The sequence below is a fragment of the Mobula birostris genome, chromosome 4, assembly GCF_030028105.1.
Source record: "Mobula birostris isolate sMobBir1 chromosome 4, sMobBir1.hap1, whole genome shotgun sequence".
Lineage (NCBI taxonomy): Eukaryota > Metazoa > Chordata > Chondrichthyes > Myliobatiformes > Myliobatidae > Mobula > Mobula birostris.
The window spans coordinates 43,680,413-43,700,410 of NC_092373.1; the positions used below are offsets into that span (position 1 = coordinate 43,680,413).

General features: G+C 43.2%; 1 protein-coding gene across 1 annotated transcript in view; it reads left to right on the forward strand.

Moving 5' to 3' along the window:
* Window positions 1-19,998, forward strand: part of LOC140197017 (intestinal-type alkaline phosphatase-like) — a 66,711-nt gene that overhangs the window by 38,647 nt on the left and 8,066 nt on the right. Inside the window, exons 7-11 of the mRNA XM_072256950.1 lie at window positions 6,426-6,560; window positions 6,659-6,728; window positions 10,198-10,336; window positions 10,986-11,176; window positions 15,549-15,665. Of these exons, the coding sequence (XP_072113051.1) occupies window positions 6,426-6,560; window positions 6,659-6,728; window positions 10,198-10,336; window positions 10,986-11,176; window positions 15,549-15,665 (652 nt within the window). The remainder of the gene's footprint in view (window positions 1-6,425; window positions 6,561-6,658; window positions 6,729-10,197; window positions 10,337-10,985; window positions 11,177-15,548; window positions 15,666-19,998) is intronic.

The window sequence follows — 19,998 nt, forward strand, 5'->3', positions numbered from 1 at the left end:
CAATGCTTCCCTTAACTGCATCTCTTCCATTTCGCACTTGTCTGTCCTCACCCCACCTTCGAGCCATCCCACCAGGGATAGGGTTCTTCTTGTCCTCACCTTCCATCCCACCAGCCTCGGCATCAAACACATAATTCTCCGTAATTTCCTCCATCTCTACCAAGCACATCTTTCCCTCCACCCCACTTTCCACTTTCTGCAGGAATCACTCCCTAGGTGACTCACTTGTCCATTTGTCCCTCCCCACTGATCTCCCTCCTGGCACTTACCCTTGCAAGCAGAACAAGAACCTACACCTCCTCCCTCACTACCATTCAGGGCCCCGAATAGTCCTTCCAGGTGAAGTGACACTTCATCTGTGAGCCTGTTGGGGTCATATACTGTGTTCAGTTCTCCTGGTGTGGACTTCTGTATATCAGTGAGACCCGACGCAAATTGGGAGACTGCTTCACCAAGAACCTACACTCCATGCGCTCGAAAAAGCAGCATCTCCCAGTGGCCACCCATTTTAATTTCACTTCCCATTACTATTCCAACATGTCAGTCCATGGCCTCCTCTACTGTCGTGATGAGGCCACACTCAGGTTGGAGGAGCAGCACCTCATATTCCTTCTGGGTAGCCTCCAACCTGATGGCATGAACATCGATTTCTCGAACTTCTGGTAATGCTCTCCCCGTCTCCTACACAGTTCCCCATTCCCTCTCTCACCCTATCTCCTCACCTGCCCATCCCTTCCTCCCCCTTTTCTTTCTTCCATGGCCTTCTGTTCTCTGCTATCAGATTCCCACTTCTCCTGGCTTTTGTCTCTTTCACCAATCAACTTCACAGTTCTTTACTTCATCCCTCCCCCACCCAGTTTCACCTATCACCTGCTACCTTGTATTTCTTTCCTCTCCTCCCCCCACCTTCTTACTCTGACATCTTGTCTTTTTTCTCCAGTTTTGCTGAAGGGTCCCGACCTGAAATATCGACTGTACTCTTTTCCATAGATACTGCCTGGCCTGCTGAGTTCCTCCAGCATTTTGTGTGTGTAGCTTGGATTCCCAGCACTTGCAGATTTTCTCTTGTTTGAGATGCTCAAGCATGGCAGCTAATTGCGCAAAGGAAGGTCCTGCAAGTAAAATGAGACCTGTTTGCAAGACTGAATGATGCACAATGAGTGCAAAATGAATCGAGTTCATATGTTTTAGGCTCCAACTAAAGAAGTGCCTTCGATCAAGGCCAGGGAGAATTCCTGGAGGGGAATAAACATTTGATATTTTGGGCCAAGACACTTCTTGCTGAGTTCCTCCGCCCCTTTGTGTGTGTTGCTCAAGATTACCGGAGTCTGCAGAAACGCTTGTGTCAGGGAGGACTTGAACTCTTTTATTAACTGAAAGCTACGGTCAAAGGGTTGTGCAGTGTGAACTCCTCGGCTCATCTCTTTCATGCAGACCAAGGCATCCAACTATGCTATCCCAATTGCCTCCATTCCTACCGTGTGCCTATCTCAATGTCTTTTAAATATTATGTTACATTCATCTCCATCACTTTCTCTTGCAATTCAATCCATACACTCACCATCCTTTTGGGTACATCCAGAAAACACCAGGATTGGTTTGATGATTACAACTTATCTCCAAGAAAAAGAAAACCTTTTGTATCTGGTAGAATGCCATCAGCAGTGAGGTCAAAGCTTACTCCAGGGTCAAAGCAAATGTCCAGCACAGTTGAGGGAGCTAAATAGTTATTGGTGGACTGAGAAAGCCCTGGAACTTCAGAGACTGGCAGACTCCAGTGACAGGAGAGGCATTGCCTGTGCTCCCAAAGCAGTCTAGGGTCCCAGTTACTTTGGATTTAAATCCCTGTGCTCAATGGTTGGAAAGAACTTGCTGAAGGATCAGAAGGATACCAATGATGAGTGGAGAGAACACTTTCAAGTACTTCTCAACCAGGATAACACTGCTGAACCAGAGGTTACTAACCAAATCCTTCAGACACCTGTGAGAGGAGACATGGAGATACCTCCCAGAATGAAAGGTTGCCATCAGTAGCCTGAAAAGCTACCAAGCCTCTGGTTCTGACAGAATCCCAGCAGAGATCCTGAAGGACAGTGGACCAGCTCTCCTGCACTCAGAGTTTAGGGATGCTCTCATAGGGACCTTAGTTAAAAAGGGAGCCAAGGCAGATTGTGGCATTTACAGAGGCATCTCCCTCCTGTCAACAACAGGCTAAAGTGCTTGCATGTATCCTTGTCAACCGACTCTGTCCGGTATCTGAAGAAGTATTTCCTGAATCACAATATGAATTTCCTTCCAACCCTCTAGAGTACCACAGACATCATCTGCACAGCACACCAATTGCAGGTAAAATACCGTGAACAAAGGCAACCCTTGCACTTGGCTTTCATAGATTTGACAAAGGTATTTAATACAGTAGACCACCAAGATCTCTGGCGTATACTATCAAGACATAACTGTCCTGACAAGTACTTATGAAAACTGAGATTACTGCATGATGGCATGTCAGCCACAGTACGCAGCAACAGTGGTGATGAATCTGAACCCTTCACTGTCAAACGGGGCTACATCATTGCACCCACCCTATCTGCCATCTTTATCACTGACATTCTTCACCTCATTGGCCAGGACCTGCCACAGGGAATCCCAATCGTGTACAGAATGGACAACAGGCTTTTCAACCTCAGCCATTTCAAGGCCAAGAACAAGGTCAGCAGCACCACTATTGTATGTGGTGTATCAGTATGTGGATGATAACACCATCAAAGCACACAAACAAGAGAAAATCTGCAGATGCTGGAAATGTTGTGACCATCAGAACACACTCTGAAGAAGGCCTCCAATGTATCGTGAATGTCTTTGCCAAGGCACATAGAGCCCTCAGTCTTGCTTTGAATATAAAAAAGGACAGAGGACCTACATCAGTCACCATCCAACCAGCCATTTATCCAGCCCTCTGTAAAAGTTGACAATATCACCCTTGAAAATATAGACCACTTTCCCTACCTTGACAGCATTCTCTCCCCAAAAGCAGACATTGACTCAGTGATCAGCCTCTGCCTGAGTAGTGTTAATGGAGCCTATGCAAGATTAAGGAAAAGAGTCTTTGAAGACTGTTCAATAGTTCCATTTAATATCAGAGAAATGTATACAATATACATCCTGAAATTCTTTTTCTTCACAGACATATACGAAAAACAGAAGAGTGCCCAAAGCATGAGTGACAGTAAAATCATTAGAACCCCAAAGCTCCCCCCGCGCCCAAGCAGCAGCAAAGCAACGACCCTCCCCCACCCACTTCCACAAAAAAGCGTCAGCACCACCCACCCACCAAGCAAGCAATAGCAAAGCCCCCAATAAAGACCACGATCTGCAGTACAGTGCATCAGGAACTAATCATTCGCCCAACAGTTCAACGTATCACAGGCTCTCTCTCTCTTCCTAATAAAGGGGAAAAAAAGGTGTCCCCTTCTCAGTGAGAGGGGAGACATAACAAAACAACTTGCTGATTTACGCTGTTAAAAGTCTATTGTGCCACTTTCATTCGCTCGCATTCTCCACCCAGAGAATCGGCAACAATATCTCCTCGACCAAAGAGAGAGAGAGTGCAAATTGCCAAGTACAGCTGATCCGCTTTCTCCCGCAGCTTTCAGTTGGAAGCAACGGCTTAGAATCAGCCCATCCACAGGGCCACGAAGCCTCGGAACTCCGATGGCACGCTCATCTTCCTGACCACCTCCCCGGATGTTGAAAAGCGGTCGGTCATGAGCCCCTGGGAGTGGGTCTCACCTCCACAAAGAACCAAAGTCTGAGTGTAATTCCAGGTCAAGATCTTCAACTGAACCCTATCCACCCTGAAGAGGAAAAAGAGAAACATCAAAGACAGAAATTAAGCTGTTTTTGTAGATGAACATGAAGGGATCACCATTGAATGCCAACCTGAGACGCACAGGTTCAAACAAAACTTTTGCTCGATAGAGCATTCGTGGTCCCTGACTACAGCTGAATCATGGACCACTTACAGTAGACACCTGAAAACCCTGGAACAATAATACCAAAGAACATTATGAAAGATTTTGAGGATCAGCTGGAAGGACGAACACACTAACACCAGCATACTGGAGAAGGCAAACATGAACAGTATATCCTCCATGATAAAGCAAAACAACTCATGGCATTGGGATGCCTAACTCACATCTCCCCAGACAGATCCTTTACTCTCTGTTGAAGGAAGGTCAGTGAGCCCCTGAAGGGCAAAGGGAACACTTCAAAGATGACATCAAAATCAGTCTGAAGAAATTCACATTACGTCTAAAAACTGGGAAGACATTTCACTCAGTAGATGCACCTGGAGGAAATCTGTTCAAGAGGGAGCTGCACTACTAGAGAGCGATGTCCAAGAACAAGCAGCAGCTGCAAAAGGAGAGAATGAACAACCAAAAGACCCAACCATTAACCACAGTCTCCACTTCCTCGTGTCCACACTACACAAGAGTATATAGATCTCAGATTCGCCTCTACAGCCACCTGAGGACCCCCCAGTGGACAACCACTCAAGAGAACATCTTACTTAACTCAAGTGATTGCACTACTAATTGCTATTAGAAGGACTTGCCCCTTTAAATCTTTACCCACTCATACTATACCTATTCCTTTCAGTTTTAGACTCCCTTACTCTGGGAATAAAATAGTCTCTAACTTCCAATGCCCCTCATGGTTTTATAAACTTCAATAAAGTCATCCCTCAGCCTCCTTTGTTCCAGGGGAAAAAGTTGCAGCTAATCCAGTCATGTCTTATCAATCAAACCTTCCATTCCTGGCAAAATATCCTTACAATTTATTTCTGCACCTTCTGTAACTTAACCACATCCTTCCTGTAGTTTGACAACCCATTGGATTATTTTTTAATGCTCCACTATCCAGGCAGAAGTGGCCTCAGTTTTACTCTATCTATGCACTCAAATGTCAGCCTAAACAAATGATCATTTCAAAGTAGGATTTGAACATATGGCCATGAATTGAATTGACTTTATTTCTTACATCCTTCACATACATGAGGAGTAAAAATCTTTGTTACGTCTCCATCTGAATGTGCAATGTGCAAATTACGGTAATTTGTAATAAATAGTACGTACAATAAGATATACAACAGAACAGTCAATATAGCTTAGAAATACAATTGTGTCGGCGTGAATTAATCAGTCTGATGGCCTGGTGGAATAAGCTGTCCCAGAGCCTATTGGTCCTGGCTTTAATGCTGCAGTACCCTTTCCCGGATGGTAGCAGCTGGAATAGTTTGTGGTTGGGGTGACTCAACCACAACCAATGATCCTTCCGGCCCTTTTTACACACCTGTCACTGTAAATGCCCTGAATCGTGGGAAGTTCACATCCACAGATGCGCTGGGCTGTCCGCACCACTCTCTGCAGAGTCCTGCCATTGAGGGAAGTTCCCATACCAGGCAGTGATGCAGCCAGTCAGGATGCTCTCAATTGTGCCGCTGTAGAAAGTCCTTAGGATTTGAGGACTCATGCCAAACTTCTTCAACCATCTGAGGTGAAAGAAGTGCAGTTGTGCTTTTTTCAACACACAGCTGGTATGTACAGACCAAGTGAGGTCCTCAGTGATGTTTATACTGAGGAAGTTAAAGCTGTTCATCCTCTCAACCCCAGATCCATTGATGTCAATAGAGGTGAGCCTGGCTCCGTTCCTTCTGTAGTCCACAACCAGCTCCTTTGTTTTTGCGGCATTGAGGGAGGGGTTGTTTTCTTGACACCACTGTGTCAGGATGATGACCTCTTCTCTGTAGACTGCCTTGTTATTATCTGAGATAAGGCCAATCTGTGTGGTGTCATCAGCAAATTTAATTAGCAGATTGGAGCTGTGGGTGGCGACACAGTCATAGGTATACAGAGAGTAAAGGAGGGGGCTTAGTACACAGCCCTGAGGAGCACCTGTGTTGAGGGTCAGAGGAGCAGGGGTTGAGGGAGTCCACTCTTACCACCTGCCAGCAATCTGACAGGAAGTCCAGGATCCAGCTGCACAAGACAGGGTCAAGGCTGAGGTCTTTGAGCTTCTTGTCAAGCCTGGATGGAACTATGGTGTTGAATGCTGAACTGTAGTCCAAGAACAGCATTCTCACATAAGCATCATTCCTCTCCAGGTGTGTAAGGACGGTGTGTAGAGCTGTGGCTATTGCATCATATGTCGATTGGTTGTGTCGGTAGGCGAATTGTAGGGGGTCCAGTGTGGGTGGTAGCATGCTGCAGGTGTAGTCCTTGGCCAGCCTCTCAAAGCATTTGCTTATTATTGCTTTCAGGCCTTCTTGCCTTGAGGTGAAAATGGTCTCTGAACATGCCTCGTTTGTTGTGTATGAGTATTATTTGGCTTTCCTGTTGAAAAGAATGATATATTTATATTTTCAGGTCATACTCGGAGGAGGAAGAAAGTACATGACTCCAGAAGGAACTCCTGATCCTGAGTATCCAGATGACCGAGCGCAAGATGGTGAACGGAAGGATAATAAAACTTTGACTGAAATGTGGCTTACAGGCAAAAAAGTACTTCTTGATATTATTCTCTACTATTCACTCCATTGAATATATTAATCAATGTCTATATTGGTAATTCTTAAGTATTGCACTTTACTACCTTGCAGGATGCAAAGTATGTATGGAACAAAAGTCAATTTGATGCTGTGGATGTGCAAAAAACCAAGTATTTGATGGGTGAGTTATCCCTTCAGACCATTAATTGTGAAGGCTAAGAAGCACTACTTGGATTTTTGTTTTAGAGTTGAGTCCTTCTTGACATAACCCAAAAGTAATTTTAAAAAATGCACTTTGAGAATGGTAACAGATTGACAGGTAGTAATTAACTTCTGGTGAAGTTATGTCAAAGGAAGAAAGAAATATTTGCATTTATTTAATGTCTTTCACATCCCTTGCAGAACATGACAATGTTCTTTCCAACTAATGAACTATTTATGAAAGTCAGACTCAATTAAGGGCAAGTTCCTTTAGTGGGGAAAAAATCACCACTGTTACACTAAATACATTTGGCCTAGACAGGCAGATTTCCTGCATGACAAAGGGTCTCAGCCTGAAACACCAACTGTTTATTCTCTTCCACAGATGACACCTGACCTGCTGAGTCCCTTCGGCATTTTGTGTGGGTTTCTCAAGATTTCCAGCATCTGCAGAACCTTTTGTATTTAAGATTTCCCAGCAATTTAACCTCTTAAAGCAAGATCAATTAGTGGATTGTTTATTACTGTCACATGCACCGATGTACAGTGAATAGTTTGTCTTACATACCATTTATATGTATCACTCACAGAGAAATGGCAAGTAAATAATAAGGTGTGAGGTCACAATGAGGTGGATTGTGAGATCGAGGGTCCTATCATTCAATAATCTATTCAATAGTCTTATAATAGTCCTTGAACCTGGCTTGCAGGCTTTAGTATCTTCTAACCAAATGGAGGGGGAAGAGAGAATGTCTGGGGGCGGGGGGGGGGGGGGTGAGGTGGTGGAATCTTTGATCCTGCTGGCTGTTTTACTGAGACAGTGAGAAATGTAGACAGAGTCCGTGGAGAGTAAGTCTGTGATATGCTGAGCTCAATTCTCAATTCTCAATTCTCTGCAGTTCCTTGCAGTCACAGGCAGAGCAGTTGCCTTCCAGCGACGTGTCTGGAAAGGATGGTTTCGGTAATACATTGATAAGAACTGATGAAGGTTGAAGGGGACATGCCAACTTTCTTTAGCCTGAGGAAGTAAAGGCACTGGTGAGCTTTCTTGGCTGTGGTATCTATATAGTTGGACCAGGGCTGGCTACTGGTGAAGTTCACTCCTGAAAATTTGAAGCTCTCAACCCTTTCAGACTCAACACCATTGATGTAAAGAAGAGAATATACACCACTCGCACCTTCCTGAAGTCAACAACCAGGTCTTTTGTTTTGTTGACATTGTGAAAAGGTTCATTATCATGACACCATGTCGCCAGACTCTCTATCTCCTTCCTGTAGTCCGACTCATCGTTATCCCAGATATGGCCCATCATCTGCATGGCATTAGAGCAGAGCCTAACCACTCAGTTGTAAGTGTACAGGGAATAGAATAGGGGCTAAGGACTCAGCCTTGTGAGGTATCAGTGTTGAGGATAACCATGAAGGAGGTGTTGATGCCTGTCCTTACTGATGGTGGTCTGTCAGTCAAGAAGTTAAAGATCCAGTTGTAAAGGAATTTATTGAGTCCTAAGTCCAAGAGTTTGGAGATGAGTTTGCTTGGAGTGAGAAAATTGAAGGCTGCAGTCAGTAAGCACTAGTCTTACATAATAGGTATCTTTACTGGCTAGGTACTCCAGAGCTGAGTGTAGCGCAGGGAGATGACATCTACTGTAGCACACACAGAGTGCTAGAGGATCTCAGCAGGCTGGGCAGCATCTACGGAAAAAAGTACAGTCTACGTTTCAGGCCGAAACCCTTTGGCAGGACTGGAGAAGGAAAGCTGAGGAGTAGATTTAAAGGTGGGGAAGGGTAAAGAGAAACACCAGGCGAGTGATGAAACTTGGAGGGCGGGGGATGAAGCAAAGAGCTAGGAAGTTGATTGCTGAAAGAAACAGAAGGCCATGGAAGAAAGAAGAAAGGGCGGGGGAGGAGCACCAGAGGGAAGAAATGGACGGGGCAAGGAGATAACATGAGAGAGCGACAGATGGGAAATGATGAAGTGGGTGGGGGGGGGTGGAGGCATTATTGGAAGTTTGAGAAATCAATGTTCATGCCATCAGGTTGGAGGCTACACAAACCAAATAGAAGGTGTTGTTCCTCCAGCCTAAGTGTGGCTTTATCCCAACAGTGGAGGAGGCCATGGATGGACATATCAGAACGGGAATGGGAAGAGGAATTAAAATGAGTGGCCACTGGGAGATCCCTCTTGTTCTGGCGGATGGGGCATAGATGCTCGGCAAAGCGGTCTCCCAATCTACGTCGGATCTCACCAATATACAAGAGGCCACACCGAGAGCACCGAACACAGTATATGACCCCAACAGACTCACAGGTGAAGTGTCGCCTCACCTGTGACCCCAAACAGTCCTTCCAGGTGAGGCAACACTATAGACCCTGATGGCTGAGAGTGAGAATGACCTCACATAGCGCTCTTTGGAGCAGCACAGTTGTCTTAGTCTATTACTAAAAGTGCTCCTCTGTTCAGTCAAGGTGATGTGCAGAGGGTGAGAAACATTGTCCAGAATTGCCAGGATTTTCCGTAGGTTCCTTTGTTCTACCACGGCTTCCAGTGTGTCCAGTTTGACTCCTATAGCAGAGCCAGTCTTTCTAATCAGTTTATTGAGCCTATTGGCATCACCTGTGTTGATGCCATTGCCCAGCACACCACCACAGAGAAGATTGTACTGGTGACAACAGACTGGTAGAACATGTATAGGAGAGGCCTGCATACTCCAAAGGACCTCAGTCTCTTTAGGAAGTAGAGACAACTCTGGCCCTTCTTGTACACAGCCTCTGTATTGGTACTCCACTCAAGTCTGTTATCCAGGTGAACCCCCAGGTACTTGTAGGTCCTCACCCCATCCATGTCCTCACCATCAATGGTAAGCAGGCTTAATCTTCTTGAAGTCCATCACCATCTCTCTTGTCTTCTGATGTTGAGCTGCAGATGATTCAGCTTGCACTATCAAAGAATTTCTACAGGTGACATGACAGTGTTGTATCTAAAGTTCGAGGTATACAGAGTAAACAGGAAGGGAGCCAATACAGTCCCCTGTGGGTCTTCAGTGCTGCTTGTAGCCATGTATGACACGCAGCTCTGAGCCTCATAAACCATGATCTGCCAGTCAAGTGTTTTTGCAGTGAATTACACTTTGATGAATTTTATTTTCAACAGCTGCGTTTGAGAGTTGGGAGACTGCTGAACTTATCTCAAGAAAAATTGAGATGCTATTGTTTCAGTACACACAAATAAGAAAAAAATCAGAAAGCAGCAATTTCTCAGTTCAGAACTTTCTTAGAAGTCCATTTATTACAAAAACATGCATATCATAGTGATATCAATTATTCATGCTTATTCAATCTGGTAATACAATAAGTGACCCTAAATGTGATAAGCTAGTAATAACACAAATTGATTATTCAAGATTATTAAACAATGAGTAATCAACATAACTTACTTTGTTTTTAAGGTTTGTTTGAACCCAAGGATATGAAATATGAGTTAAATCGAAATAAAACAATGGATCCATCTATTGTTGAAATGACTGAAAAAGCCATTAAAATTCTGAGTAAGAATCCAAAGGGGTTTTTCCTTTTTGTTGAAGATAAGTATTTAAACCTTTGTTTTATTTGATAATAAGTTTAAGATTATGGCCCTGAATCACTCTCCCAATGATTTTTCCACATTATGAAACTAATTTCTGAAAGATGAAATTCAAGTTGTTGAAATTCTGCTAACTAACCACTATAGATTTATATGTGTTTTGGGTAATACATGAAAGATTAGCATCATTAATGGGGGAATAAATGTAATTTTCCATTTTACTTTTCAAATTATCAGCCATTTTTGTCGGGATTTGGAATACTATCCTGTTATCACCATTGCGGCCTTGCATTTGAATTTACAAAGAGAAGATCATATCTGGATGTGAACAATAACATAACAATTTTTGCAGTAAATTGTCAATGTTATTCAAAGAGCTGATCATGACTAGCCAAGTGGCACACGTCATTATCAGTACATCTCTGTTATGTAAATTTTCTTCAACATCACCCATTTTACAAGTGTCCATGCTAGCACAGATGAATTAGGTTGAATACACAACTTCTGTGTTGTGAATTCTGTGCAGCATCTCAATTGTACTGGTTGCCTGAAGTTCCCTTCTGAGCAGGGAGCTTACTCTCCATTTTGTCCACGTGTAGTATCCAAGTTTGAATGTTCATGTATGTTGAACAAAATATTGTGCTTCTTTTTAAGTGGGAGAATTGACCATGGACATCATGATGGAAAGGCAGCGCTTGCCTTGCATGAAGCAGTAAACTTTGATAAAGCTATTGAAAAAGCTGGTACCTTGACCAAAGAGTCTGATACCCTTACCGTTGTAACTGCAGATCATTCGCATGTTTTTAGTATTGGTGGAAAAGCTCTTCGTGGCAATTCAATACTTGGTGAGTAACACTCTTGTTTCCTCAATGGAAAAGGAAAGACTGAACTGAACATAGATTAGTGAATTTTGTTGGATAAATCTCTTAACAGGTAGCTTCAAATATTTATCACGTTTAGATAAATTTAAGCTCCTGTTGCATGGAAAAATAGATCTGAAAATTCAGTTGACAAAAGAAGAATTTATATTTCCCTTGAAAATTCTATGAATGTTGTAATGTTACATGAAAAATAATAATTCTAAAACATGCTAGCATATAACATCTTTTGTGGATTATGATAAATAATTTCTGACAAGAACAAAAAAATCATTGACAGAAAGATGTGAAATTTCCTCAAAATGTAACAAGATTCTACAATGAATTTTGGTAGGGTGTGTGTACAATCTTTGCACATAATGAGCAGGTGAGACCCCTTGTAAATTGGGGGACCACCTCTGCTCCATCCACCAAAAGCAGAGCTTTCCTGTGGCCAAACTTTTTAATTCTGATTCCTATTCCTGTTCCACATGTTGGTCCATGGCCTCCTCTTGTGCCACGATGAGGCCACCATCTGGGTGAAGGAGCAACACCTTATATTCCATTTGGGAAACCTCCATCCTGATGGTATGAATATTGATTTCTCTTTCCAGTAAAAAAAATTCATTCCCCTTTCCCTCTTCTTCTGTTTCCCTCTCTAGCCTCTTACCTCTTCTCACCTGTCCATCACCTCCTCCTTCCCTTTCCCCTATAGTCCACTCCAGCCCTTTACCTTTCCCACCCACCTGGATTCACCTATCACCTTCCAGCTATCCTTCTTCCCCTAGCCCCCCCCCAACCTTTTTATTTTGGCGCCTTCCCCCTTCCTGTCCAGTCCTGAAGAAGGATCTCTGCCCAAAACGTCGACCGTTTATTCATCTCCATAGGTGCTGCCTGACCTGCTGTGTACCCCTAGCATTTTGTGTGTGATGCTTTGGACATTCCATACAAGTCCATTTTACAATTTTCTTAATGCTGTGCATAAAAAAATACATTTTATCATTTTAATTATTATCTTCTGGTTTCTTCCCATCAATGATTTTGTTCTTAAAAATGGAGTCATGGGTTGAAACAACACAAAAAAAAAACTTTTCAACCCACCATCTCTATGCTATACTATTTGTCATTTTCCATTCACCAAACGTAGGAATTGAATTCAACTGGGTGTTACTTGAATAACGGAACTTTTACTGCTTCTGTGTCAGTGAGTATTTTTGTTCAATTACTTCACTTTCTCAGAATAGGTGCAGAATAGGCCCTTCAAAACCTGATTTAACCAGATCCTAATCATAGGGCAACTTATGATGACCAATTAACCGACTGACTGCTACGTCTTCAGATTGTGGGGGGAAACCCTCACATTGCACGGGGAGGACGTACAAACGCCTTACTGAGATTGAACTCTGAATTCCGGTGCCCTGAGCTGAAATAGCGGCTCGCTAAACACTACACCACCAAGCACTCCATTAATTTTGTCAAGGGTCCTATGGTGGTTGTGGTTGGCATCCGTCTTTCTCAAAGCACGATGGGCGATGATCATCATTATCACAAATCTGGACAGGAGGTATGGAGGTCCTGAGATGCCCAGTCATCAAATCCCCCTCTCGACTTCACCAGGGTGTACTCCAAAGGAAAACTTATGAAGCAATACATTTGGCACCAGCTTGGCTGCAGGAGCTGCTGGAAGGATGTTCAATAATGTCCGGCTGCCTTTGAGGCTCCACTCCGGATTTGCTGTCTGGGTTTACTCCCGAAGCCTTTGTCTCTCCCAAGGCTGCCTATAAGGCAGTGGGGCTATTTACCCATAACTGGGGATCTGGTTCATGAGCACCAGGGCGTGTCCACAAACTGGTGAGCCTATGTGCTATGTGTGCAGAGGCCAGACCTCTTCCCTGTCCTCTGTAGTTCAGTCTATGTCTGGAAGGAGTTCAGTTTCCATGCGTTGCCAGCGAGCAGGCACAACATGAGGCTTGCTGTTGGAGAGGCTATGTACTGGCGGGGAGAGACTTACACATTCAGCAAGACTGCTAGCCAGCAGTGGAAGCAGAAAGTGAGAGCGACAAGTACTATCCAATACACTACCACACTAGACGCCTCACAACAACCAATTTGATTAACGCAACACACATCAAAGTTGCTGGTGAACGCAGCAGGCCAGGCAGCATCTCTAGGAAGAGGTACAGTCGACGTTCCAGGCCGAGACCCTTCGTCAGATGCTGCCTGGCCTGCTGCGTTCACCAGCAAATTTGATGTGTGTTGCTTGAATTTCCAGCATCTGCAGAATTCCTCGTTTGCGTTTTTAAAACCAATTTGATTGTTGTATCAACCATATTGATTTTGACTAATCAATATCCGCCAACCCAAATAAACAAAAAAAAGTTTTATTGAACAAATTAAAAAGAAGGTATACTTCTGCTCTGAAGATCCTACAGGAACATGCATTTGTTAGGAGGGAAAGAATTGGGTAATGTTTTTGACTGAAGGAGGTCTGAGACAGCACCATTTATCGAACTATTTGTCAGTGTGTAATTCTTTTTCTTTTTTGATAACGGTAGAATGATAGGGAGCTCTTCAGTGGGGGAAGAAAATCCATGGCTGAATTATCATCAAAAGAGTGAATGTAAGTTAGGGATAGTGGCCTTTTCACACTGTAGATATTTTTCAAGTTGATCCACCTTCATTAAATCTTCCCAGTATGACCAAGCAATGGCTGATAAACTTTCATCAATGTTCGTCAGCATAGAAGAAAGATTCTAAATGAGATAACTCCGTTTTACTAGGCCTGATCAAACTTACCCCTTAGATTGAAAATATCAGTAAAAATAAATCAGTTCTTTACCCACATGAAAACTTTTGCTGAGCTCACATAATTTTTTCGTGCAATGGTATAACTGGTGAAAAGAAAAATTGATATAATCAGATTTAAAGCTGGTATGGTATCTGTAAGGTAAGATTATATAGATTATTAGAACACTCAGTCCTCTTTTATTGTCAATTAGAAATGCATACATGCATTAAGAAATGATACAATGTTTCTCTGGAGTAGTATCACAGAAAACAGGACAAACCAAAGACTAACACTGACAGAGCCACATAATTATAACATATAGTTACAGCAGATCAAAGCAATACCATAGTTTGATGAAGAACAAACCATGGGCCCGGTAAATAAAGTTTCAAATGTCCCCAAGTTGATCGACTCCCAAGCCCCCGATAGCAGGCGGCAAAAGGGAGGAACTCCCTGCCATAAACCTCCAGGCACCGTCAACTTGCTGATGCCTTGGAAGCAGCCGACCACAGCCGACACTGAGTCCATCCATCCAAAAACTTCGAGCTTCCGACCAGCCTCTCCGATACAGCCTCCCGAGCACCATCCTCTGCTGAGCGCCTTTGACCTAGCCCCGGCCTCAGAATCACACAAAGCCGAGGATTTCAGGGCCTTCTGCTCCGGAGATTCCGGTTATCACACAGTAGCAGTGGCAGCGAGGTGGGCATTTCAGAAGTTTTCCAGATGTTCCTCCGTGCTCTCACATCCGTCTCCACCAAATCAGAATTGTGCACGGTACCCTACTTGACAGATCACAGATATCACCACCGAAGTGGCCGCATGCACTGCCGTCTATGGCATATGTTAAGACAGGGGAGTGTTGGAGCTATGTGTGAAGCTGAAGCAAAAGATTTTAGTTGCGTTAACAACTTTGTTTTAATTTATTCTTTTGACACTTAAGTTCCTATGACATTATCTGATGCTGATGGAATCAAATCAGTCCAAGATTAATATCTGGTTTAGAAGCCCAAATTTTACTTTGGAAATTTAATAATTATTAATTTAATGAGTATATAAATTTTCAGATGCATTTAGATCTGTTTTAGTCCTAATCCTTAAATAGTTTAATCATTTGCTTAGATATTCCATGTAGATTATAATTGTTAACAGTTGCTATGATCATACACATAAATGACAATTGAGCAATAGAAGGTTAGTCTATGAATGCTAAGGATCAAATTAATTTAAAAGGTCTATTTAATGTTCAAATGTGTGCACACTATAGATTTTTGTAATTTAATAGATACAAGACAGAATTTAAAAAGCTGACTGCAAAATATAATGATGAAATCATAAATTCAGTTTTAGGATACTGAGAAAGATGTAGAGATTTGTTTTTCATTAGTCACTGTTATTCTTGTTTGGATAGTTTGACAGAACTCAAAATAAATATGAACCAAGATGAAATTAAATGTTTGAACTTGTTCATTCAACAGTAATGCCCTTATTTTTGATGCTATGTTGAACCAAAATATGGTGTTTGCAAACAGCTGTTCACTAATGATATGTAAAAAATAATATTTTCAAATGCAGGATTGTCACCACAAATTGCAAAAGATAAAAAGCCATATACAAGCCTCTTGTATGGAAATGGACCCGGTTTTGCAATTGTAAATGGCACACGAGTAAACATAACATCCATTTCATATGGTAAGAAAGAGTTCAGTATCTAATGGGCATATTTAATAATCATGGTCCCTGAATGACCAGATTCACCTGGAATGTCTTGATGGCAATGAGTACACAGGTATTTTACTGCAGAGGCAAGAATGTCACTGACACACTTAAACCAAAAGGCAATTCTGGGGCAGAACTTTGTCTCCTATTAAAAATTGATAATACCTTTAATAGTTTTAGATATCAGAGACATTAAATAAATTATCATAAGCTTTGATTTGAAGATGATAATTAAAGCATATTAAACGATTGGGAAAAAAATTACTTAACTTTCACCTTTGCCTCCTTGGTCCTTGGTGTGATCGTGTGCAGGATCCAAATGGTGATTACCCAGTGTAATATTATAAAACCTAACAAGACAATGTTCTGCAACCAGACTCTGGATGCATTCCAATGAAACGTAGTGATGGTTCAGACAGCATATGTATGAATATCTCTAGGTTTTGAAGATCATTTTGCTGCAAGATGAAACAATGACAACCTTACACAAATTTTACCATAACATATTCTCTTCTGAAACACAATGCAAAATTTAGATTAGATTAAAAAGATTAATGCAATAGTCTTTGCTCCCTGAGAATAACGTCTGGTACAGTGATTTTATATACTATAAGCAATTAATATATGTATGCACTTAGATCTTACTACTTATATTCTTGGGAAGATATAAGAGTATTTTTCCTGATGTGAAAAGATATGGGTATTTGAAGTTTTTGGATTTCATGAATCTTCAGCAAGTGATATATGTATGAGTATATATATCTCATTTTCGCAGTTTATCAGAATAATGTCATGTGTACTGCACAGGTGTAATGAAAAACTTATTTGCAGCAGCATCACAGGAACATAGCTTTATATATAATATCCTGCTCTCTTCTCACTACCACCATCGAACAGCAAGTATTGAAGCCTCAGGTCCCATGCCACCAGATTCAGGAACAGTTATTACATTCCAACCATCAGGCTCCTGAACTGGTATGGGTAACTTCAATCAACACAACAATGAACTGATTCTACAACCTACAGACTCATTTTCATGGATTGTTTGCAACTCAAGTTCTCAGATTTTATTTACACAGTTTGTTTTCATATGCATTTTGGTTGCTTGTCAGTCTTTGTTTGTGTATGTTTTTTCATAAATTCTATTGTACTTTATGTCTGCAAGAAAATGAATCTGAAGTTACTGAATGGTAAAATGCACATACTTTGAAAATCAACTTTATTATAGGCAGCATTCACAAGAAAAACATAAATTAAACAAAAGCATCAACTTCCATTTTAGTGCAAACTAATCATTGTAGTCAAAGTGTTGCTAAACTGTGGTGATTAGGGTTTTGCTGGTTGTTTCAGGAACCGAATGGTTGAAAGGAGGTAATTGTTCTTCATTCTGGTGATGTTGGATTTCAGGCTTCTGTAACAACTAAATCTTCTGTGGTTTTCAAAATGGTGCATGAATAGTCATTTGATCAAGGGAAAAGGAATGAGAAGAGGTAAGAGGGAAACTTGTCTAAGAAAGAGAATAAAGTTGGAGATTGGATTAGGGAATGAAGAGGTGATGTAGGAAAGGTTAAAGAAGGTGAGAGGGGAAGGTTATGTCAGGAAATGTAGAGGAACCTTGACCCAAAAGCAGAGCAATGGAGATGATTAGGCAGTGAGCAATAACTTAAATAATAAATTGCAAAATAACAAGCCATGAGGGACCACCAAACAAGAGAGAACAGATACTGAACATGACAAGGCAACAAGGTAACTGACGACTAGGAGCTGTTTGAGGTTGCCTGGTTTGATGGGAGAACAAGGACTGTGGATGAGAGCTGGGTTTAAATAGGCTGCAGGTGATGAGTTGGAAATGAGTGGCAAGCTGAGTGGAGACTGGGAGGTGCCTGCCTTTAAAGACCTGACCTCCCCTTCCCTTTCCACGGCTGGTAGACGACAGCCCAGGATGATCTGGGTGGGTTTGGTTGAACTCCTTGATGAACGACGAGTCCAAGATGAAACTGGACAGTCCCCAAGATCTCTCTTCCAGGCCGTACCCTTCCCAGTCAACCTGCACATTCCATCCACAACGATGTTAATCCATCCATCAACGAAACACGTATACTGGACCACCTTCCACCATCCTAGGTTTCAGAGGTATAAGCTCGGAGGATTGATTAGTCCATGGACAACAGGCTTGAGACAGGACACATGGAATGCAAGTGTGATCCTGAAGGATGATGACAGCTGGAGATGGTATGTGACTAGATTGGTGTGATGGGTAATCTTGAAGGGACCAATGAACTGGGGCAAGAGCTTGTGAGAGTTGGTGCACAGGGATAGATCTCAAGTGAAAGGCCAGATGCAGTTCCCCGGCTGGAGTAGTTTGGCTGGGTGCCACCAGCTGTTGGTTGACCCTCTGTGCCCTCTTCCAAGCATTCTGACAGTGGCGAACAGGGGCTCTGGCGTATAGGGCCTCCAGCATTGGCTCCTCCATGGGGTGCCATGGAGATTGTGGGACAGCTTGGCCCAGAGCATATAGTTGTTCCATGTGGAAGGGTAAGAGGCAGTGAAGCATCAGAGAATCCTCACTTGCTGATTGCCTCTTTCTGACTGACTGTTCATCTGTGGATCATAGCCAGCGGACAAACTCAGAGGTGCAGAGGAGGGAGCAGAAGACTCGCCAGAAGTAGGAGATGAACGACAGGTCCCAGGCCGACACAATGTCTTGAGGGAAGCCATAGAGAAAACGACTTGTTGGAGAACCAGGCTTGCCATTTCAGTGACTGACGGACGTTTGGGGAGGACAACGCAGTGGACTGCATTGGAGAACTGGTCCACCACAGTCATGATCACCGTGGCTCCCATTGGAAGGTGACAAACCCGTGATTAAATCCATGGTGATGTGGGCCCATGGGCATTGAAGGACTGGTAGGGCTGCAGGAGCCCAGAGCACTGCCAGCAGGAGGAATTGGACTGAGTACATTGAAAGCGGGCAGCGAATGACTGACGTACATCTGTGATCACGGTGGGCCTCCAGAACTGACATCTTAGAAAATCCGCAGTCTGTTGTGCACCTGGATGGTTGGAGAGAGGTGAGGAGTGGCTCACTGGAATGCTTTGCAGCACATGGCTGCCAACACATACGTATGGTTGTCAAGTGTGTCAGCCGGAGCAAGCTGGTGGATCTGGATCTCCAGGTCGCAGATGATCGGAGTGAGGATCTGAGAGGTTGGAACGATGGGCGGAGGCTGATTGCGGTTTCTGCTGGGTTGAACTATTGTTGACAGAGTATCTGCCTTTGTGTTCTTGGAGCCCAGACAATAGGAGATGCTGAAATTGAATTGCTTGAAGAAGAGGAGCAGCAATCCAGATGTGGGTTGAGTTGCAGAACTGTTGAATGGATAGGACGTTCTGGTGGTCAGTCCAGATTAGAAACAGCACAGTGTTTCCCATCAGCCAATGTCTCCATTCCTCCAAGGCCCATTTAACGGCCAGTAGCTCCCTGTCTCCTGTTCCATAATGACGTTGTGCGGAGAAGAAGGCACAAAGGTGTGTCATCCTGCCCAGCCCTCGCTGGGAGAAGATGGCCCCGGCGTCAACTTCAGATGCATCTACCTCCATCACAAAAGGTCTGGAGGGGTGGGGTTTGGACAGCGGAGGATGTGAGCAATGGTGGGAAGCCTCTTGAGCTCCTCACAAGCAAGGTGTGTGGCAACAGACCAGGTTATCCATGAGGTAGGTAACTTGGTGAGGGAGGTGAGTGGAGTGGCGATTTGGCTGTAGTTTCTGATGATACAGCAGTAGAAGCTGGAGAAACACATGAAGCATTGAAGCTGTTTGAGAGAGCACGGTCAGAGCCACTCAACAATGGCACACACTTTCTCTAGGTCAATGGTTATGCCTTGGGGGTGAAGGGATGTAGTCCAGAAAGGAAATAACAGGGGCATGGAAATAGCATTTCTCTAGTCTGCAGTACAGTTGGTTTTTGAGGAGATGCTAAGGAATGAATGGGCGTGACAGACATGGTCTTGGTGGACCTTGGAGAGGCTGAGGATGTCATCAAGGGAGGGAAACACATACCTATGTTGTATGTCTCAGAGGATCTCATTGATGAAGGCCTGGAGAATGGCTGGGTTGTTGGAAAGTCTGAAAGGCATCACCAAGTATTCATAGTGGCCAGTGGACATTATGAATGCCTTCTTTCACTCATCACCTAGTGAATGCAAATCAGGTTCTACGCACTCCATAGATCCAGTTTGGTGAAGATCTGGGCACAATGGAGTGTTTCAAATGTGCTATCCATCAAGGGGAGAAGGTAGTGGCTCTT